We start from the raw sequence: 24,030 nt of genomic DNA, 5'->3' as shown, positions 1-24,030 counted from the left end.
TTCATTTATTTATTTTAGTTGTACATATCTATTCTATTTCTATTTATTTTATTTTGTTAGTATGTTTGATTTTGTTCTCTGTCTCCCCCTTTTAGACTGTGAGCCCACTGTTGGGTAGGGACTGTCTCTATATGTTGCCAATTTGTACTTCCCAAGCGCTTAGTACAGTGCTCTGCACATAGTAAGCGCTCAATAAATACGATTGATCGATTAGTACAGTGCTCTGCACACAGTAAGCGCTCAATAAATATGATTGATTGATTGATTGATAAAGGTAATCAGGTTGTCTCACGTGGGGCTCACAGTGCAATCCCCATTTTACAGATGAGGGGAATGAGGCCCAGAGAAGTGAAGTGACCGGCCCAAAGTCACCCAGCTGACAAGTGGAGGAGCGGGATTAGAACCCACTACCTCTGACTCCCAAGCCGGGGCTCTTTCCACTGAGCCACGGAGTGTGCCAAGCACTGCAGGAAAAAATGAAAAGATCCGGGACAGGTCACCGATTTTAGGCAAGAGGGTCGTCTGCCCAGGGGCAAGGATGGATGCCATCCCCCCTAAACCGAGGGCAAAGCCCCAGGGGCCACGGAGGATCAACCCGTCAAAGAGGAGAAATGAAACGACCAAAAGGTCAAACGTTAAAAAAAAAAAAAAGGTTCCCTTGGAAAGTATTCAAACTTTGCTTTATAAAGCGACATTTACCTAGCCTGACATCCCTTGGCTCCGGCTGGAGAAAGTCCATCAAACGAACAAACCACCTCTCTTCTCCAAGAAGGGCAAAGCTTCCTACCCATTTTTGAGGTTTTTCGGACCCGAGAAAATTGATGTGGCGTTGTACTTCCCCGAGCGCTTAGCACAGTGCTCTGCGCACCGTATGAGCTTAATAAATAGGATGGAGTGAATGTCCGCTTGCCCAGTTTCCCCCTCCCACATCTCTGTGTGCGTTTCACCTTTCCCTCCATCCCTTCGTCCCCCTTTCCTCCCAGTAGAGATAATAGTAATAATAATGGTATTTGTCGACTTTGGGTAAGTCACTTCACTTCTCTGTGTCTCAGTTTCCTTATCTGTAAAATGGGGATGAAGACTGTGAGCCCCACGTGGGACAACCTGATCACCTTGTATCTACTCCAGCGCTTAGAACAGTGCTTGGCGCATAGTAAGCGCTTAACAAATACCATTATTACTATTATTAAGCGCTTTGCTTGGCACATAGTAAGCGCTTAACAAATACCATCATTATTACTGCTATTATTGTCATTAAGCAGCGTGGCTCAGTGGAAAGAGCACTTTGGAGTCAGAGGTCGTGGGTTCAAATCCCGGCTCCGCCACTTGGCAGCTGTGTGACCTTGGGGCAAGTCACTTCATCATCATTATCATCATCAATCGTATTTATGGAGCGCTTACTGTGTGCAGAGCACTGTACTAAGCGCTTGGGAAGTACAAGTTGGCAACATATAGAGACAGTCCCCTACCCACCTCACTTCTCTGTGCCTCAGTTCCCTCATCTGTAAAATGGGGATTAAGACTGTGAGCCCCCCGTGGGACCACCTGATCACCTTGCAACCCCACCCCCGAGCATAGAATAGTGTTTTGCACATAGTAAGCCCTTAATAAAATGCCATCTTACCTCCTTCCCTTCCCCACAGCACCTGTATATATGTACATATGTTTGTACATATTTATTACTCTATTTATTTTATTTGTACATATCTATTCCATTTATTTTATTTTGTTAGTACGTTTGGTTTGGTTCTCTGTCTGCCCCTTTTAGACTGTGAGCCCACTGTTGGGTAGGGACTGTCTCTAGATGTTGCCACTTTGTACTTCCCAAGCGCTTAGTACAGTGCTCTGCACATAGTAAGCGCTCAATAAATACGATTGATGACGTAAAAAAAAGCGCTTACTGTGCGCTAAGCACTGTTCTAAGCGCTGATGGCCGCGTGTGCAGTGGGTTTCCTTCTTCCTCTAGGAGCGTGAGCGCATCTTTTTTTTTTTGCCCAGCTCCAAGGTAGAGGAGGAAAGGAGGAGGAAAGGAGGAGGAAAGGAGGAGGAGGAGGAGGAGGAGGAGGAGGAGGAGGAGAAGGAGGAGGAGGAAGAGGAGATTAAAGGAGGAGGAAGGCAGGGGGGGAGAGGTGGCCCGGGGACAAGGTGTCCGGCACTCCCAGTGATAGGCCTGGTTTTTTTGAGTGGCGGGTCCACGTCACCGTTATCCCCTCCCCCTTGGCAATGTCTACAGGCTGCTGCATTCCCAACTTAAGCATTTATTCCACTGGGATAGAGGAGGCTGGAGCCAGCCCTGGCTCCGACAAAAAAAAAAAAAAAAAAATCATGGCTGGGATTTTCTATTTCATCGTCTTTTCGCTGCTCTTTGGGATTTGCCACGGGGTGACCGGTTCTCGGATCTATCCCGCCAATGAAGGTGAGAGCTTTTTGGGTTTTTTAATTTTTCGGGGGACGGTGGAGTGGGAGAAGACGAGATTGCAGAGCCCTCGGTGGGTACGGAGGGGTACCCTCTGCCCTTAGGGATTGGACAGGGAAGGGGGTCTTTTGGGGGGAGAGGAGGGCGAGGAAGGCTCCCGGGGGACCCAGGATGGGGGCCCGTTGCGGGTCCCGTTGTTGGATAGGGACCTTCTCCTTATCTGTTGCCCATTTGTACTTCCCAAGCGCTTAGTACAGTGCTCTGCGCACAGTAAGCGCTCAATCATCATCACCAATCCTATTTATTGAGCGCTTACTATGTGCAGAGCACTGGACTAAGCGCTTGGGAAGTACAAATTGGCAGCACATAGAGACAGTCCCTACCCAACAGTGGGCTCACAGTCTAAAAGGGGGAGAAATCAATACGACTGAATGAATGAATGAAGTTTGAAGAGCAAGAGGGGCCAAAGTTCATGATCATCTGCCTTTCAGGACGCGATCAATTTTTTTCCAGGGCACGGGGGCGGGGCTAGGGCTCTACCCCTGGACCTAATAATAATAATAAAGATGATGATGATGGCATTTGTTAAGCGCTTACTATGTGCCAAGCACTGTTCAGGCTTATAATAACCATGCCAGCGCTTTCCAGTTACCTAGCCGAGAGGGAAAAGGGGGGTCTCAACTCTCCTTCATTCATTCAATCAATCGTATTTACCGAGCTTTTAATAATAACGATGGTATTTGTTACGCGCTTACTATGTGCCAAGCACTGTTCTAATACTGTGTGCGGAGCACCGTACTAAGCGCTATCTGTGTAGCATACTTTCCCCAGCGCTTAGTACAGTGCTCCGCACACAGGAAGCGCTCAATCAATACGATTGCCCACTGTTGGGTAGGGACTGTCTCTATGTGTTGCCAACTTGTACTTCCCAAGCTCTTAGTACAGGGCTCCGCACACAGTAAGCGCTCAATAAATACGATTGATTGTTTGATTGATTGATTGATATAATGCAGCCATAAAGGGAGACGATTCCAGGCCTGAGCCGAGCTGATGAGTCTCCTTGGCCTATCTCTGAAAGGTGCGAGGACCAAATCGATCCGGTGATGATTTTCCCTGTCCTTGACCACCAAAAGAGCATCTTTGCCCAGAAGCTAGTTGGAGGTTTAGGCGGAGGATGGAGAGGAAAAAGGGGTGGGGGATTGGGAAAGTGGGATCGATGGATGCTTCTCCTTTCTGAAAGTTTCTTGCCCGCTCGCTCGTCGGGGGCAGCCGCGGGCTGCGGAGCTGCTGGATTCATTCCTTCATTCAGTGGTATTTATTGAGCGCTTCCTGTGGGCACAGCACGGTGCTGGATGCCTAGGGAGACCTGATTTCTTACGGATAGGCCCGCTCCACCTCCCCTTCCTCCCTCTCCCGACCGAGACCCGAGAGGAAAAGAGCTATCCCGCAGAACAAATGCCATAAGTAATAATGATAGCATTTGTTAAGCGCTTACTATGTGCAAAGCACTGTTCTAAGCGCTGGGGAGGTTACGAGTTGATCAGGTTGTCCCACGGGGGGGGCTCCCAGTCTTCATCCCCATTTTACAGATGAGGGAACTGAGGCACAGAGAAGTGAAGTGACTTGCCCAGTAGTACTTTAACTCCAGGATAATAAATAACTTAATAATGGCCTTTGTTAAGCGCTTACTATTCGCAAAGCACTGTTCTAAGCGCTGGGGAGGTTACAAATTGATCAGGTTGTCCCACGGGGGGGGGCTCCCAGTCTTCATCCCCATTTTACAGATGAGGGAACTGAGGCACAGAGAAGTGAAGTGACTCGCCCAGTAGTACTTTAACTCCAGGATAATAAATAACTTAATAATGGCCTTTGTTAAGCGCTTACTATTCGCAAAGCACTGTTCTAAGCGCTGGGGAGGTTACAAGTTGATCAGGTTGTCCCACGGGGGGGGGGCTCCCAGTCTTCATCCCCATTTTACAGATGAGGGAACTGAGGCACAGAGAAGTGAAGTGACTTGCCCAGTAGTACTTTGACTCCAGGATAATAAATAATAAATAACTAATAATGGCCTTTGTTAAGCGCTTACTATTTGCAAAGCACTGTTCTAAGCGCTGGGGAGGATACCAGGTGATCAGGTTGTCCACGTGGGGCTCACAGGCTTCATCCCCATTTTACAGATGAGGGAACTGAGGCCCAGAGAAGTGAAGTGACTGGCCCAAAGTCACAGAGCTGACAATTGGCGGAGCCGGGATGTGAACCCATGACCTCTGGCTCCCAAGCCTGGGCTCTTTCCATTGAGCCTCGCTGCTTCCCTAATGGCTGGAGTGCAGCCTCTCCTCCACTAGACCCTAAATAATGATAATAATGGTATTTCAATCAATCAATCAATCGTATTTATTGAGCGCTTACTGTGTGCAAAGCACTGTACTAAGCGCTTGGGAAGTACAAGTTGGAATTTGCTAAGCGTTTACTAGGTGCCAAGCACTAAAGTCCTTCCCGAGGAGGACCAGGGGAGGTGGAGGAGAGTTTTCCCTTTCCAAATCCCCCTTTCCCCTCCAACATTGCCCACCCTCACCCGACCTTGAGTCGTCCGGGATCCGGGCTTGGTGCGGGCCAGGGAAGACCCGGTCTTTGTCTTTCGGGCATCTCGGAGGGCGGCTGGGAGGAGGAGGAGGCCTGGACTGTCCGAGGAATCAATCAATCGTATTTATTGAGCGCTTACTATGTGCAGAGCACCGTACTAAGCGCTTGGAGAGTACAATACAGCCATAAAGAGAGACAGTCCCAGTGCACAAGGGACACACGGGTGATGGTTCGCCTGGGGTTCTCAGCTGGAAAGGCAAGACACGTGTGTGTGTGTGTGTGTGTGTGTGTGTGTGTGCAAGTGAGAGAAATTGAGAGGAAAAACATCTGAATACGAAGGGATGGTGGGTATCACATGTTGCCAATTTGTACTTCCCAAGCGCTTAGTACAGTGCTCTGCACATAGTAAGCGCTCAACAAATACGATTGATGATGATGATCAACTGGAGCCTCGTCCATCCCATCCTCCCCGCCGAGGTGATGCTCTTCCCAGCCTCTATCCATCCGTTAATTTAACTCATTGGCTCCTCCAAGGAGGGAAAGGCCGCGGAAAATCGCGAGGGATCAAATGCCACAAGTCAGACAGACTTGGCTAGATGCCCAAGCATCATCAGGAAAGAACCGCGCACACCTGGCTGCGAGGGCCTGGGGGGAGGGAGGGAGGTGTGCTTCCTTTGCACCTTCCCTTTGCGTCCCCCGAGTCTTCTGTAGCCCCCTGAGTCAGGGCTATTCATTCATTCAATCGTATTTATTGAGCGCTTACTGTGTGCAGAGCACTGTACTAAGCGCTTAGGGCCATCGTCCACCGCGACCTCGCCCTACTCGGCCGTGGACTTGATCTCACATCTCTGGGGCCGGCATCCTACCGGCATAGAGGCAGTCTCCTTTTTTTTCCTATTTTTTCTCCTTCTCCCCCTTTTTTTTTAAGTGCTGAACTTGGGAGCCATGAATTAGCTACAGATTAAAAAAAAAACCGCTTTCAGGTCCGTTCACTGCTGCTGCAGAAACCATTGCGCCCCTCCTTTTCCACTTTTCCCTCCTCCCTCTCCCGCCCCCCAGCTTTTTTTTTAAATTAATTCATTTTGTTGCTTCTTTTGATTCGCCTCACGTCTTCTTTTCTCCCCCCTTTTGCCCTGTTCTCCCCCCTTCCCCCTTTTTCTTTTTTGTAAATTGGGCTGCATTGTTCCCTTTGTTTCCCTAATCCACCTTACTTTAATCCAAATGGATGGAGCCTGCTTTTCTCTAGGAAAGAAGGGGAAAGGGGGGAAGTTAGGGACGGTCTGCCAGGGATCCGGGAAGATAACTATATTTTAAAATATAGCTAAATGTACTGAAAGTATCACTGGGATGCAGATTCCTCGGAGAAAAGGATTGATTTTTCTAAAAAAGGATTTTTCTTTTTTGGGCGTAAGAATTCAGGAGCAATTTAGGTAACCCAAATTTAGATGAAAGCTACCTCCTTGGACAAAATTGCTATGCAGCACATCCAATCCCCCTACGTGGCCCAGTTGGTCAGTTAATAATCCTGTGCTTCCTTTTAGATGGGCCTTTGATTTATTCATCGTAAACTCTATTGTGTTCTTAGGACTTCCAGATTTGCTAGCGTTCTCTAGGAAAAGGATCGGAAGAGTTGGAGGAATCAATCCATTGCTTTAATATGATGAAGGCAACCATTCTTGTCTCTTTCCAAAAGAGAACAGGAGCAATTCCTTGGTTTCTTCCACAATACTCTGCTTTGTAGCTCAGTTTCATGTAGCACGCACATATACGATTACTGAAATGATATTCAGTTAGAAAAATTCAGACTCTTGTTTCTCCTAAACTGTGAACAAAATCAATAAAAGTATCCTCACCAAAATATGAAAGTAACCTATTATTGTTTTCAGTGCTGTGGATGTTACCCACCTATGTTATGGCATTGTTTGGTAACAAGGGAGTCGTCCTCTAGTTTGAAACTTATTTTCTTGAGCTATCACAGGCTCACATACACATTTTGTTAGGTTAAGCAGCAAAGAATGGATGAGGAAGATAAACATTTCGTTAGGACTTTTGGGAATCTCTTTTTGAATCTGAGACCCTGCCATTCTCAAAAGTTAGCTGAAACTTGTAAAAATGACTACAGTTCTGCTCTCTGCCACTTGGTGATGTACAGTGTATGCATATATTACTTTCGAGCTTGATAACTGCTTTATGTTTCTTTGTTTTTCTGCATTTCATGTTGAATTCTTCATTTGTAAACAAAATAGATTAACAGCAGGCTTTTGGAGGAATTTTAACTGCTAGGCAAGTTAAACAAATAAAAAATTGCAGATTTAAAGCGGAGAAGAGATCGAGTGAATAATGATTATTTACATAACTGAAGCAAAGTTTGAGTGTAGATCAGAGTTGGATGAACTCCTCTTCCCACATATGGAAACGTTCAAGCAAGTAGTTTCTCAATATTGGTTTTTAGTGATTGGAAATTAATCTATTTTTCTTTCTGTTTTTCTCAGTTACCTTGCTGGATTCCAGATCAGTGCAGGGAGAGCTTGGATGGATAGCAAGTCCTTTAGAAGGAGGGGTAAGTTCTGAATTACTATCTGATTAAAAGGGTATAAAAAGAAGTGATTAGTAAGTTTCTGGAGAGTCCTAATGGCTCGATTATTGTTGATTGTGGTGAGGAGGTCAGATTTCCTCCATGGCCTATGAAGTGAATTACGCTTTGTTGGAGAAATCCTATACTCCCCTTGGATTGTTCTGTCACGGAAGAACTGGAAAGCAAAAGGGCAGAAAGGGGTTTAAAATTAGGAAATTGGCTGAGGCCTGAATTTAGATTCCTATTTAAAACTAAAATAATGGCAAGAAATGCGATTGGAGGACACATTTGAATCTAGCCGTGGAAGACCTGACAGGGTCAACTCTAGAGCAATTGTTGTTCTGCTCCCAGATTAAGAAAATTGATAAACAACTATAGATGGGAGACGACATTTGTGATTACGCAAGCGCAGGTTCAGTTCTGAGTATATGCAGCATGAACGCTTTCTGTTTCACTATCACAATCCCAAATCAATGGTGTTTCTTTCTATACTGTGGGAAAGCCATCTGAACTCATGCCAGAGGCATGTCTTAAGCAGAAACATCCCAACAGCTTGAGTTTGCGCATTGTTTGTACTGAATGAAAAGTGAAGGGATCTGGACCTGGGCCTAAAGGACTAGAGTAGTATATTATTGTATAGGTCTCACTTTAATAAAAAAAAAATCATTGTTAATTTACCTCAGTCATTTGAAGACATTCTGATGTAGATGTAGAAAATGGAATAAACGAATGATGATTTTTTTTCCTGGTCACAGTAATCAAGTAGAAAATCGTTAGGACTGCACATCTTGTTTTTCACAAATTAAAATTAAACAGTTGGCACTACTTAATAGTTCTACAAGCACTCAAACTGTAACTAAAATTCAGTGAGTCAAAACAGTGGGTTAGCAATTTTGAAGGTTTACCAGGTTCTAGCACTGAGGGAATGTGGCACATGGATTTATGAGTCCTACTGCAGATGGATATGATTTATTTTATAAAAAAAAGATGGCAAGAGAAAGAAGTATTATTAGAATCTGAGATTTTGGGCTATTTCTTTGAGGTGATTACAAATTTGATCTTTGAATTATTCATATGACAGGAAAACATGAAATATTGTCTTGGCTTATGGGTGGCTGCTTAAATTTGATGGCGATTCAAGTTTGCCTGTGTCAGAGTTCGCTAATTTATCTCTCAAACCATTTTGTAAAGGCAGAAAGGGATTACCAGGCCCACAGCGGTGTAAGACAGGTTGTATTCACTGCTTATGACTGGCAGTGGCTCTCATCCCATGACTGGGGAAAAGGTACAGCTTTGTCTCAGTGAGAGTCAGACTTCTTGTTACTCCTATACTCTGGAGAGGTCACTGATTCAGACAGTTTTTTTCTACTGCTCCTTTAATAGTTGCTACCATATATAAGGCTGAAGGTGTCAGTGAATCATTCAGTCATTTCATATTGGATCTCCCTCCTTGAAAGCTGCTATCGTGTAGGAGGAGCAAATGAATTCGGTTTTGCATTGGGCTGGACTAGTTTCACCTAACCACTAGTGTGAGTTTCATATGAGAATAGTGAAGCACAGAGGAGGATAAAGAATAACCAAAAGATAGAGTGCTTCAAAGCTTTTTACAATGTACTGAAGGTTAATATACCAAATATTTTGTGTAATACAAAATACCTTATCATTTTTTCTAGGTACAAAATTTTCTCAACTCTCTGGTCTTCTTTGGAAATTTGCTTTATTTTAGACTGTGTATAGTCTATTTTATAAAACTCATAACTATTTTATGGATTCCAGAAAGGCAGCACTTTATGAGTTAATAGCAAATCCTGGAGATAAAAATTTACTAGTGGATAGAACTAGCTATTACTGAATATACGGTAGCCCTGGAGGAATCCATATATTGAATTATAAAATTATTTAATGTTTTGCTGTATGCCTTGAAAAGTTTATATTACATCATGTGAAGATATGGGAAGAATTTGATTTTAAAAGGTAAACCAACCTGGAAAGTAAGAGTGTGTCTCACCTGGATAGCTCAGTGGTATATTTGTGGTGGCGACATTTTATATCTTTCTTAACAGGACATTTAAGTTGCTTTAGATTAACAACTGCTGTCAACCTATGTAACCCACCTTCAGTGGTTTGTTAATGAAAAAAATGTAATTTGAAACAAAAAGTCAAGAAAGTGGGTAGAAAACTAAGCCACTGCCATTTCATTCTCCTCTTGTACTGTCTCAAGTGCTTAGTACTTACTCTGCACACAATAAGCGCTCAATTAAAACCATTGATTGATTGACTGACTGATTGGAAGGAAAGACTATCAGAAGATAAGGGAAATGGAAAAACATGGTCTCCAAGGCCAAGTTATTACCCTAACCAAATTTAATGGCCATAGAAAATTAAATGATTCCATCTAGTTATTAAAACAGCATTGTACTTTATACTGATGGATGGTTTTAAAACATTGCCCTTGCTCTGAGATGGAATGACATGCTAACTTTTGATTCAGGGGGTCTAGATTTCAATATTAATTTCAAAGAATTTACAAGAAATGTGGAGAATACTACAGTACTGGTGATTCTATGTCAACTGTCATACACGAATGAACGGAAATGTAGATTCATCCTAGCACTTTTCTCCAACTAAAACAGCACTTTTATGGGGCTAACAAATGATGAGAATATAGAATACAATATTGTGCATCACAATCTCTTACATGGTAATATTTTCGTGAATCAAGGCTGTACCTTCAATAAAAAAAGAAAAATTCATAGGGAACATGTAGAAGTTACTTTGTATCCCCTGGCAGGGAAAGTCTCTAGTGTAATACAATTTTTTAATGCCTTCTTCTCCTCTACTTTTCATCCCTATTTTTCTTCTTTTCTCCAGAATTCTTATGTTAGAAAGGAAAAAGAAAGAATGAAAAAGCCATTCCTTTTCTGCATCATTTCTTAATTTCCTCATGGCTAGAGCAATCATTTCCACTGCTTGTGTCTAAAAAATTAACTAAATGCACAAATAAATTGAGTGAGCACAATGGGGACAGTCTTTGAAATGCTACTGAGCTTTCTTAAATTTCAGCATTTCAAGAGAAGAAAATTCACAAACGTTTACTTGCAGTAATTGCATTTATAGTTTGATAGATCATTACAAATAACAGTATTACTATCTTTGTCTTTAAAGTTTAACCATCCATTTCCTGGCATTGAACTCTCGCTAGCACTTAGTTCAGTGCTCTGTATACAGTAAGTGCTCAGTAAATGATTAATTAATTAGAATGGTGTGAAATATATATATATATAATATATAACTGGCAGTCAATATGCTTCCCCCACACTTTCTTCCTTCCAAGTCTGGCATTTTTGGGTATTAGAGAGAAAGGTTCCAACAGGAATACTTCTTTCTAATTAACTCTGAATTGTCTTCCTTTGGCAAGTTCCTGCCCTTAGTTTGCTAGTCTGTGCTTAACTGTTGAAAAAATACACGTAATTGGAATTCAGTAATCTGAACCATTGCCATTCAAAATTTATGGTGTCGTAATAAGTGAGTTTAATGTGGGAGCCCTCCAGACAGAACTGTTTAACCAGATCAGTCCAATAACAAGAGTCCCCTATAAAAGGCTGGCAGAGTCTTCGGTGCTCAGCCAATCAATGAAAATAATAAAATATATTTAACTACAAAGACATTCTCATTTCTTGCGGTGATTGGGTTCAGGAACTTTTTGGAGGGTCCTAGCATTCGCAGTGCCTGGACCTAATGACCTTTCTATAGTACTGAAAAGAAAATTAGTGTGTTACTATAGGAAGAACGATTTTTTGTCGATGCTTTAATGTGACTTCACAAATGCTGCATCTCCCTTTGAATTTTCACAGTGGGAGGAAGTGAGCATTATGGATGAGAAAAATACTCCAATACGCACCTACCAAGTCTGCAACGTGATGGAGCCCAGCCAGAACAATTGGCTACGAACTGATTGGATTCCCCGCGAAGGGGCTCAGAGGGTGTATATCGAGATTAAATTCACACTGAGAGACTGCAACAGCCTGCCAGGTGTCATGGGAACCTGTAAAGAGACGTTCAATCTTTACTACTACGAATCAAACAACGATAAAGAGCGCTTCATCAGAGAAAGTCAGTTTGCTAAAATCGACACCATCGCTGCTGATGAAAGCTTCACCCAAGTGGACATCGGTGACCGGATCATGAAATTAAACACGGAAATCCGTGACGTGGGGCCACTGAGCAAGAAGGGGTTTTATCTGGCTTTTCAGGATGTCGGGGCCTGCATTGCCCTGGTATCAGTACGGGTGTTCTACAAGAAGTGCCCACTGACAGTTCGCAACCTGGCTCAGTTTCCCGACACCGTCACTGGGGCTGACACATCCTCCCTGGTGGAGGTCCGAGGCTCCTGTGTTAATAACTCGGAAGAGAAGGATGTTCCAAAGATGTATTGTGGGGCAGATGGTGAATGGTTGGTGCCTATTGGCAACTGTGTGTGCAATGCTGGGCACGAAGAGCGCAATGGAGAATGTCAAGGTAAGACCAGCCATGTTCTACTTTTCATTAGGGCTTTGTGCATATAATTGAATCAGAGATGAGACTAGATGGAGTAAAGCCAGTAATTAGCCGCCCCTGGGATGTGGTGGGACAGAGGGGTTCTAATGAGCAACTCCAATAGCTCCAGGTGGCAGGGCTAAGTCATGGATAATACTGACAAAATAAATGATGCTACTATGATCAGCAGAAGGCCAAACACATTTGCTAACAAGCACTTAGCTCTGAATTGGCTTGATGTGCCCTCTGAAATGTGAATAAATTCACTGAAGAAAAATTCTTAACTCATCCTCATTTAAAGTGAACAGCTCCTTTTCAAACGGGTTTTCTTTCCTCAAAGAGGCTTGATGCAGTACAGCCCAGAAACATATTGAAGAGAACTTAGTCTTGTCATGTGCTATCTTTATTTCCCTTATAGGTTGTATAGCAACCCTACTTGCTTTATTCAATCATATTTATTGAGCACCTTCTGTGTGCAGAGCACTGTATCAAGAGCTTGATATATGTTAATAGCCTGCAAAGACTGATTCATTTTGATGACTGTAGACTGCTTAACCAGTTTTCAGTGATTCATTAAATAATTTTGAAATATTAGAGATAGGGGATTCTCGTGTTGCAAATTTTTTAACCATTTTCTGATGCTTTTGAGAAGGACTGAAAGTCATATTTATACAATTTCGTGTAAAGGTGTAAAACTGACAGAAATAATATTTTCTCTCAAGTTGGGAGAGAAGCAGTGTGGCCTAGTGGATAGAGCATGGGACTGAGAGTCAGGACTTGGCTTCTAATCTTGGCTCTCCCACTTGTCAGCTGTGTGATCTTGGGCAGATCACTTCACTTCTCTGTGCCTCAGTTATCTTATCTATAAAATGGGGATTAAGACTGTGAGCGCTCTATGGCACAGGGACTGTGTCTAACCTGATCTATCCCAGTGCTAAGTACAGTTCTTGGTAAGTGCCTAACAAATGCCATAAAAAAGATTCCCAATCTGTTACTTATTATATTAAATGGTTTATAAGTGAATGAATATTGTTATTATGATTACTGTTATTCTGTTTCATGTTGGAAAGCAGTTGGCATTAAGTCCACTAGTATCTAAATACATATTTGGGCTGAACAAAAAATCAGGTCCTCTCCTGCTTGATAAACTTAAACAGTGGAGGTTTTTTTACCCTAAGCAAAAGTATCTCTCAAACATACACCAATGAAGAAATATTTGTGTCTGACAGAGGAGCTGAAATAAATGTGAAAATTAAAGAACATTCAAAGTAAAGCAAGACATCATCTTGCTAACTGAGAAATTTATTAAATATTAGTTAAACCAATAAAGAATCCAGGATTCATTGCTTTTTAGGCTCAAGTCAGAAGATAGTAAGTATTTCTGGATATCTGCCACATAACCAGAACATTTTTATTTCAACCATACAGGAGTAGTTTTTTCTCTGTAGTTTTACTTATTTCAGACCAGACAAATATGAGTAATCCACATTTATAATAATAACAGATATACTAGCCATTAGTAACAAAGTGCTGGAGCAACTCCTTTTTCTAGATCTATTACTTGGTAGAATGATTGGACAAGTTCTCCCAGTTTCTCAACTCGTCTCCTTTTTCTTTTGTCTAGTAATTTGAAATCCTTTGGCTAATAATTCAAATTTTGACAGTGATAATAGAAATAGAACATTTGTCTGCTTTTTTTATTGACCCAGGGCAACAAGAGGTAGTTTGCATTATAAAATCCCACCAAACTCTGAATTCCTTGCTATCATTATTATGTCCTTGAATTAACAGCTGCAGGCCAATCTTCTTTATTCTGGTATTTTCGTTACGAGAAGCATAAGCACATCTTATCAGCACCTAAATTACAATATTCACAGTGAAAATTGAAAAATGAACAGTGCAGTGACAGCACACCACATTTAAAGTAAATTACTCTGTCTTTTCTCTTTTTGTAAGACAGGAGACTTAAATGTCTTTATATGTCAAGAACCATGTAAAACATTGGCTCTCACTTCTTGCTAAATGTTCACTTGCTCTCCTGTGTATCTGATGCCATTGATTTTTCAATTGTCACGGAGCCCAATAACTCATTTATTGTTATATGTGAGGCTCTCTGACATTTTTATATTCCAAATTAGGTGGAGAGGGGAGAAGAAGATGAACGGGAAAGTGAATGGAAAGGAAATTGGGCTCTTGGATGATTGATTTTATTGAAATAATCATAACTATTCTGGGAGTATTTTAAGGCAGGTCCTAGCAAGATAGGGTTAACATTATGAATCAATCAGTTGCATATATTGTACTTATTGAGAGCTTACTGTGTGCAGAGCACCGTACTAGGCACTTGGGAGAGTACAATATAACAAAGTTGGTAGACATGTTCCCTGCCCATAGTGAGCTTTCCTCTACTCAACTCAGTTCTTATCAATCATCCAATCAATCAATCAATCAATAATATTTATTGAGCACTTACTGTGGGCAGAGCACTGTACTAAGTGCTTGGAAGAGTACAATAGAACAATATAACAGAGTTGGTAGACACATTTCCTGCCCACAACAAGCTTACAGGGGGAATTTATATGTTTAGACATTTCTCAGTGAGCTACCCTTTACAAAAATGATTCAGAGGTTTTCCGAAGAAGTCATTCTGAAAGCAGTATCCATATGGGGGATTAGGTAGAGCAGTTTTAGAATAGGTTGTGAGCTCCTTGAAGGTACGGAATGATTTAACTTGCTTTTGTTAGTCTTTCCTATGTGCTTGGTACAAAGCTTCACACTCAGTGGTGTTTACTAAATTGCGTCAATTAGGAGTATTTTCATCCATCTTTTCAGACTTGACAAATTTTTGGAAGGATGATTCGGTGCTCCTGAAGCTGCTCCTGAAGCTTTTGTGGAAAGAAGAAATCTTGCTGGCTGTTAATGCTCCAGACCACCCTATCCCTGACTAATTTTCAATGTCTCATTTATTGAGCAGTAATAATAATAATAATAATCATAAGTGTAGTAATTTGTTAAGCACCCACTTTGTGCCATGCACTGTTCGAACGGATGGGGTAGATACAAGAGAGCAGAGTGGCTCAGTAGGAAAGAGCACAGGCTTTGGAGTCAGAGGTCATGGGTTCAAATCCCAGCTCCACCAATTGTCAGCTGTGTGACTTTGGGCAAGTCACTTAACTTCTCCGGGCCTCAGTTCCCTCATCTGTAAAATGGGGATTAAATCTGTGAGCCCCACGAGGGACAACCTGATCACCTTGTAACCTCCCCAGCGCTTAGAACATAGTAAGCGCTTAATAAATGCCATCATTATTATTATTATTATTATACAAGGTAATCAGTTCGGACACGGTCCCTATACCACATGGGGCTCGAACTCTTAATCCCCATTTTACAGATGAGCTAATTGAGGTACAGAGAAATTAAATGACTGGTCCAAGATCACACAGCAAACATGTGGTTGAGCCAGGATTAGTACACAGGTCCTCTCACACCCAGGCCCATGCTCTTTCTACTAGGCCATGCTGTTTCTCAGCACTGTGTACAGAACACTGTACTAAGCCTTTAGGAGAGAATAATATGATAGTCCCCTGCCCATAAGAAGTTCACAGTCTAGAGGGCAACCAGACATTAAAATAAATTACAGTGTGTATGTAAATGTTGAGGTGCTGAAGGCAGGGGAAAAGTGGGGGGGAATAAAGGATACAAGTGCAAGGGCTATTGTAAAGGGCTCTATTTCTTTGTTTATTTTATTAGTACATATTTATTCTATTTATTTTACTTTGTTAATCTGTTTTGTTTTGTTCTCTGTCTCCCCCTTTTAGACTGTGAGCCCGCTGTTGGGTAGGGACCATCTCTATATGTTGCCAACTTGGACTTCCCAAGTGCTTAGTACAGTGCTCTGCACACAGTAAGCGCTCAATAAATACTATTGAGTGAATTGAATGAATGAATAAAAGAAAAATGGTGTAGGGTACGTAAGGGCTTACTTGAGGAAAGCCTCTTGGAGATGTGATTTTAATTAGACTTTGAAGGTGGGGAGACGGATGAGCTTTTGTATATGAATGAGGAGGGAATTCCAGGACAGAGGCAGGACGTGGATGAGGGTTTGGTGGGGAGACAGAGGAGACCAAAGTACAGCGTGTAGGTTGGTGTAAGAAGAGCAAAGCAATCATGCTGGGTTGTAGTATGAAATCAACGGAGTAAGGTAGGAGGGGGAAAACCAATTAAGTGCTTTAAAACCAGTGGCAAGGAGTTTCTGTTTGATGCAGGCATATCTTGTGCATTCAGACATATCTTACAGCCCTTCTGAGCAGCTTCGAGACCTTACTCTTCCTGGGGGATTAAGTGGAGCAAGTGATAGCCTTGGTTTTTCTTACATTTGATTTCAGCCTTCCTTAGGCCATACTACTCTCTCCTCGTCTGGAAATCTCCGAGGGGTCTGGGCTGATTATAGCTCCATCCTGCCTGCTCTGAAGAGTTCTGATGGACTGAGGGCCCCCTGGACGCTTTAGATGGGCCCATCCCAGGGTCCTTTAATACTAATAATTGTGGCATTTGTTATGTGCTCCCTATGTGCTAAACACTGCACTAAATGGTGGGGTAGATTCAAATAATCTGATCTGGTCCCACTTTGGACTCACAGTCTAAGGCAGAGCGAGAAGAGCCATTGAATCTCCGTTTTATAGAGGAGGAATCTGAGGCACAGAAATGTGAAGTGACTGCCCCGGGTCAAACATCAGGCAGGTGGCAGAGCTGGGATTAGAACCCAGGTCCCCTGACACCTGAGCCTGGGCTTTTTCCACTAGACCATGCTACTTTAAATTTGACTGTACTCTCCCATGATCTTAATAGGTTGCTTTGCACATAATAAGCTCTCAATAAATACCACTGTTTGGGTAGAACCTTGAGGGTTCTCCAGATCAACTACATAATCGCCTAGTAGATAGAGCATGGGCCTGAGAGACAGAAGGACCAGGGTTCTAATCCCGACTCCACCACTTTCTTGTTTTGTGACCTTGTGCAAGTCACTTGACTTCTTGGTGCCTCAGTTACCTCATCTGTAAAATGGGGATTAAGACTGCGAGCCCCATGTAGGACAGGGACGGCATCCATCCTGATTTGCTTGTATCCACTCCAGCACTCATTACAGTGCCTGGCACATAGTAAGTGCTTAGCAAATACTGCAGCTATTATTATCATTATTATTATTATTATTATTGTTATTACCTGGCCCCAAGGTTTCTGTGTGTCTTCGGGAGGGTCCTTAGATACACTAAAACAGTCCAAGAGCCCAGGGCAGACTTCTACCATGGGAATCAAACACTGAAATCAAAGTAAATCTTGCCAAGTGGGCTCACTGTATTTGAAGTGTTGATGGATTTTACATTTAGTTTTTCCATCATTCCCAAGTCAAGGTCACAACGATCTAGAAACTTTTTTGAAAGGGTAGGTTATAGTTGAGTCTATTCTTCATTGGTATTCTGCGAGGCCGAGGTTATGGTGAATGTTGCATCGGACGAGCCAAATCGATTTTCCATACTTTTCATATTCCCATTGATATTTTTGTTTAGCCAGTCTCTTTTAATTCACGGTTTTGTGGAACAGAATAAAACTCCTTATTGAATGAGCTGGATGAAAGGAGCTGAGGCAGACATGAGACGGGGTAAAGAGAGCCGAAGAAAACCTATAAAGGAGCATTGGCCTAAGGTTGAAAATTTGGAAGTGTGTTCCTCCCCAATTGTGTTTTCAATGGATTGACAGTGGAAGAAGAAATACAAGAAGAGGTGAAAGGTCACCTGCTTCCTCATCCATCTTCTTTTGGTGCTCCTGAGGTCAGGGTAAAGATTGATTAAGATCTTAAGGAGTTTGACAAAGGATTGGTGGGCAAATGTGGTCCAGACAGGTTGGGAGCTGGGGCATTTTGTTGTGTGAGACCTAACCCTCATCATCTGATGGAGTATTCAGGGAACTTTAGAGGATAGAACTACATTTCCTTTTGCCATTTTCACCCCTCAGCGGTACACGCTTAAGGAGGCGGGAATCAAGAGACATGTCAAGAGTTTACAAGGAGACAGCTGCTTTGCCTTCCAAAGCAACTGCAAGTTCATTTCAGCTTCATTTCTTGAGTAACGTTTTCTGAAATGATTTTGTTCAGTCACAGCGAAACAACAAAAAAGCATTAAGAATCTCTTATGCCCTCTCAAGGAGAATGTATGACTGGAGTTAACAACATTTTGAACTTGCAGAGAGGACGGTGCTGAGGATAATTGTTTTGCTGAGACCTTGTCATCCTGTCAGGAAAAAGGAAAAGAGATTCACCTCAAGCCTTTTTCTATTCAGTAAATGCTCCAGATGTAATGTAGTGTTTTTTCATTGCCATGAAAATATGAGGCAGTTTTTAAGGGGCTAAAAACAACAACAAATTGCTTTTCAACCAGTTGTTTTCCATTTCAGTTAAAAATGATGAAGTTTCCTCTTGGGAGTTATATGAAGTTACCTTATCGTTTCTAAACTGTATTAACAATCAACATTATTGGAGCAAGTTCAAGATAAATACTATTGATGAAAGAAGTAGTAATTTTGGTGAGACGTCATAATTACCAAGATAATTCTGACTTTAGAACAGTCGTGACATAGAAATTTATTTTTGCAGAAAGGTATTCTAATAAAAATAATATGACTGAATATGGTCCAGGTTATATTTAGCTACACTACATCACAAGGAAATAAATGTTCTGTTGAAAAAATGAAAATCTAAAATAATTGAATTGGAATTGAAAATGATAATTTTAGGATTGTGAAACCAAGTTCCAATTTCATGTTCTTTGAGAAATAGAGATCAGAGAATGTTGACTTGTTTTCCTAATGCGTTGTTTTAGGATTTAGAAGTACGACAGAAAATAGGAAGGAGATGTCTAAGATCTAGTCTCTGGAGGGTATTGTTTTGTATCCTTGTTATTTTTTTTCTATCTCTGCTAATGGTGGTCTATAGAAGCAGTCATCTGAATGACATATCTATTTTTCCCTCTTGTGGCTATTGAGCGAAGCTGTGTTGATTGAGAAGCAATTCATTTTGTATAAAAAAAGGGATTCAGTGTGTCGTCCTTCAGTTATATTTCTTTTGCACTCCCTACAGTAGAGATTTTTGTAGAGATCTTATTGATGCCTATTTTGGCCGCATAAAAGATATCATAACAGTTACCAAAGAATAAGAAATTTGAGTTCCTCCATTTAAAATGGATCAAATTATTTCATTCTGAGCCAATTCTTTGTCACCTTTTAGGGGACCCTGAGTATTTAAACTCACAAAAATAGATTGCTAAAACATGGGATGTGGAGAGGTCTGCCTCGACTAGAAATCAGTTACAAAGCTAGGCTGGGAAGTTTTTCTTCTTACCAGAGCTGTTCTTTTTTTTTTTTAAGGCTAACTTTGTACATTGCTTTCATGAGTTATACTTATTTTATGCAGATGGAATTCAGACATCTGATGGACTCCCATTACATTCCTAGAAAATATTTCTCTGTTTCAATTCAGCCCTAGAGAAGTTGATACTATGCTTCTTATATTGGTGTGCTTTCCATCGTTTTGAGGTTGCAAGGTAACCATGGTTAGGTTCCCTTAAAATCATATCTAAATCATTCATCCAAAAAAAACCTTTAGAATTTGATGGCTCTGCACATGAACTGAATTTCCTTTATGTTAAATGAAACTGACACATTTTCATTTAAATGAAATTAAATTGTTGTTTACCATAAAGAAATATCAAAATGTATTTGTTTGGAAGAATTTACGACATAATTTTTGGCCATTTTATACAATTAAGATATAGGCAATCCACTTTTAGATTATTTATTGTTATGTACCAGTTTGAAGTGCCATTGATCTGAGCCCAATTACATGTTCTTCTCAACTTTTGTCGCTCTTGGGAGAAGAAATTATTAAGAACAAACTTCACTGCACCCTTTTGAGTTTCCATCTTTTCAATTTTTTGTAGACTAAAATTCTTCTCATTTTTCTCATCTTATCCATGTCATTCTTTAGCTATATTTTGTTGGGAGCAGGTGAGATCACCCCGTTTACAGATTTCAGATAATTAACACTCCCATGCCTAGATGGACATTTGATGAATATTCAGAGGCTGTTGCACCTCCATGAGAAGCATGCATGTTTGTCCCCTTTCTGCCCTCCTATTGGAGCTTCAGAAAGTTTTCAGTCATGAATGGGGATTGTCAGCTGCCTTGCCAGTGCGTTTTTTTTTGCATGCAGCAGATTCTTCATTTGCATATTTTGTATGCACCCTCATGCAAAGTAGCACACCCATTTCCCCCCTTTCACAAAGGAGATAAGAGCTTCCTTTGGGAATCCCAGCCAAAACCTCCTCCTTATGCCTAGCTCAATGATTTGGATTTCATGCAAATTAATTCGGTTTGATTTGAATGCTTTGTTTAAGACCTAGAGGTAGTGGGGAGGGGAGGGAGGGTGTATTATTTGCCCAGGACTCTTTTTTGCCTCAGTTCCTCGCTTTGCCCATACGGCCTTCTGTCATTCTCTCCTGCTTGATCTGCAAAACAAATGGAGCCCATTGCTCATTTCGGTTTGACCTTTGGGAAAGAGCTGCACATTGGTGAAGCTCCCAGGTTTCTTGGGCAATGACTACTTCGGCTGCAGTTTCTAGTGTTGCTCCTATGACTTTTAGGGAAGGAATTACCCAGATTTGGGGAAATGCATGCAACTGTCCACCAGGGATACTACAAACCAATGGGAAAGTGGAAGACAGAGAATTATTTAAGAAAGGTTCGGAGTGCTCCTCACCAAAATGGAAACCTGAACAGTTTGCATGGTGCTCTATGTGGGTGGGTGGAGGTAAGAAACTGTAGTCACTCTTTTCACTTAGGACATCTGTGTATCCACATTTTAATGACACAAATGTATATAGAGAGAAGTAGCATGGACTACCAGAAAAAGAATGGGCTTGGGAGTCAGAAGACCTGGGTTCTAACCTTGGCTCTTCCACTTTGCTGTGTGACCTTGGGCAAGTCACTTAACTCTTCTGTGCCTCAGTTTCCCTCATCTGAAAAGTTTTACTCAATTCCTATTTGGACCATGATCTCCGTGTGGGAGAGGGACTGCGTTTGATTAACTTATATCTACCCCAATCAATCAATCAATCAATCAATCATATTTATTGAGCGCTTACTGTGTGCAGAGCACTGTACTAAGCGCTTGGGAAGTACAAGTTGGCAACATATAGAGACAGTCCCTACCCAACAGTGGGCTCACAGTCTAGAAGGGGGAGACAGAGAACAAAACCAAACATATTAACAAAATAAAATAGAATAGATATGTACAAGTAAAATAAATAAATAGAGTAATAAATATGTACAAACATATATACATATATACAGGTGCTGTGGGGAAGGGAAGGAGGTAAGATTTTGCACTGACATTTACCTTCACTTCCCCTACCCCCAATTTTACTCAATATTGCCTTTTGCCTGCATTAGAATATCCCTTCTGCTCATTAAATGCTCCCAAAACACAGATTTGTTTAGGCTGGATTTGTGGAAGAGTTTATTGATTTAAGTTGGGACACACGCAATGTACAGGTATTGCTTTCCCCCCATCAAACTGTTTTTATTCTTCTGCCTTATAAATCAGCCATATGGTGGGAGAGCAACAGCCATATACATTCTACACATAAACAGAAGAGGATTCTGCTCAAAGGTTTTGAAGTCCAATTAGTTTTGAGCTCAAAGTTAATTTTGCAGGGCAGAAAATGGCATGGCAACAGACTCCATAGAATAATTAAGCGGAGGTAAGGTCAGTTAAAACAACATTGAAACGTGCAAAAGCTTTGGTTTAGCCAAACATGTCTGACAAAGTTGGATGGCGCTATTCAAAGTCCATTTGGGATGGATTATTAGGATTAAAGAACACCAGAAGTCTCTCTATGCATGGTATGTGCTTTGGTGTCATTAGTTCGATGAGAAAATTCAGCTGCTTATCTGTCTCAGGTTTCGAGGGGTGGATTTAAGTAGATCCACACTTCTCCAAGGTGATCTCACTAACCTTTTCTTAATATGTTGCAGATCTCAAATTGCTCAAAATGCTTAAAATACCATTTGAAGGAAGCTGATTGATAGTTGTCATTTCCTCCTGTGTGCAGATATTTTCCGTGGCAGCAGTACAAAGCTTCAGTACAGTGTCTTAATTATCCAGATAATCCTGTTTGCTTGTATTTTTAAACTATGAAGCACAGGGTAATTATTTCATTCTTAATAGAAGGCAAATGGCAATGTAAACAATAATTAGTATGTTAGACTAATGTGCTTCAAAGCAAATTGAATTTTTTCATAGTGTTCAGCATGAAATCCCATAGCGCTAACAATTTGGTGGCAAGGGTGGAAAAAATCTCTGTCTTGTTCATATTTTATGGTGCTAACTCTTCATGGTTTCAGTGAATAACAGTTTGACTCGATGGAATCGCCTGCTCCAAAGCCAAATGCCTCCTGAACAATTGATTCCCTGCTGTCTGCCATTTGGCTGTGCTCTCCCATGGCTTCAGATTGGTTCTTTGTCTGGTTAGGCTCCAGAGGGTCAGAGGTTAACAGAATACTGATTTTTCTTCCATAATACCAAAGGAGGTAAATATGGGCAAACCTTGTGGTTAGTTAATACCCAGTTCAGCTTGGAATGTTTTTTCTCTGGGGCCTTTGTCCATAAGGATTTAAGAATTTCACAATTACTGTTTCCATAGTAAATTCTTCATAAACTTATGGGCATTCTCTTCTATACAATTTCTCCCATTAACTATCACTCAAGTCTAATGTCTCTAGAAATGCATAACAAAAGCTGCGAAGAGATTGCTGCTTTTGATGAATGATATTTTTCAACCCTAATTTGGTAGTACTGTGGTCTTTGCAATCTTAAAATAATTACATCTTCTTGTAATTTCTATTCTTATGTTTCAATTATTTATTGACTTAATAGCTGATAACACAGCCAGTTTAATAATGTTACTGTTGCACTTTTTGGGGTTTAGCCTTCATGGTGTATTCCCATCAGAGGTGTAATGAAATGAACAATCAGCTTAATTTCCTATTATCACACTTTAAGGAAAGACTTGAGCATTCATCAGCATCAATGCTGTTAATGAATTACAACAGTTTAATTACAGCTAGTTTAATTTCTACCCCAAGAAGAGCAGGTGGCTGAAAGAAACATCAATTCAACTTTTCAATAGGTTACAGGATTTTTTTTATTGAACTTTTTCATTTGGATGCATGCCATTTTAAGGGGACCAAACATTCTTTTTGCCCTGGATACTTCCTGACAGTGTTGACTCTGTCTTTCCATGCACCAAATGTATCTGAAAAAAGTTCGAGGAAACAACAACCACCTTACTTGATGAACTTGGTGCTTGAATTCACTTGTTTTCCATTTTAATTGTATTCTCTGGTTGAAAAAAAAGACATTACTACAAAAACAGTTTCTTTTTGAAGTATCCAGTCTGGCAAAGATTGAAATAGTTCCTGGGCAAATTAACATGTTAAAAGAATTGGATCGATATCTTCCCCTCTCCCCTCCCCCTAACACCCTCTCTTTAGTGGGGAGAATGTGAATGGTACAAGGAGGCTCTTGACAGATGTGCCAGTATGTTTCAAGGGGACTGTCAATAGCAATGTGGGTAACGGACAGCTTGATCCAGTGCCCAGGTAGTTTCTAGGATGGTCATTTGAAAATGGATGTAAGGGAAATTGACAACTTCTGGAAAGCTCCGGCAGTTCATGTAATTATGGAGAGGATTAGAGAAAAGTGTTGGGAGAAACGGGAGATCAATACAAGGGCACTAGTTGAAGGAACTTATCTTTAGTTGTTAAAGCACTCAATTTTGTAGCACCCTGTGCGCAGAGAGGATTCCTT

The 24,030-nt window shown here is 41.3% G+C and overlaps 1 protein-coding gene across 1 annotated transcript in view; it reads left to right on the top strand.

Annotated features, from left to right (window-relative positions):
* Positions 1 to 2,296: 2,296 nt before the first annotated feature.
* Positions 2,297 to 24,030, top strand: part of EPHA4 (EPH receptor A4) — a 145,421-nt gene continuing 123,687 nt past the window's right edge. The window contains 3 exon segments of the mRNA XM_038744794.1: positions 2,297 to 2,416; positions 7,492 to 7,559; positions 11,429 to 12,092. Coding sequence (XP_038600722.1) covers positions 2,326 to 2,416; positions 7,492 to 7,559; positions 11,429 to 12,092 — 823 coding nt within the window. The 5' untranslated portion in view covers positions 2,297 to 2,325.

This window comes from Tachyglossus aculeatus, chromosome 1 (genome assembly GCF_015852505.1).
Source record: "Tachyglossus aculeatus isolate mTacAcu1 chromosome 1, mTacAcu1.pri, whole genome shotgun sequence".
In the NCBI taxonomy this organism is placed as follows: domain Eukaryota; kingdom Metazoa; phylum Chordata; class Mammalia; order Monotremata; family Tachyglossidae; genus Tachyglossus; species Tachyglossus aculeatus.
Note: the sequence above shows the minus strand (reverse complement) of the source record. Positions and strands in the feature narration are given on the sequence as shown.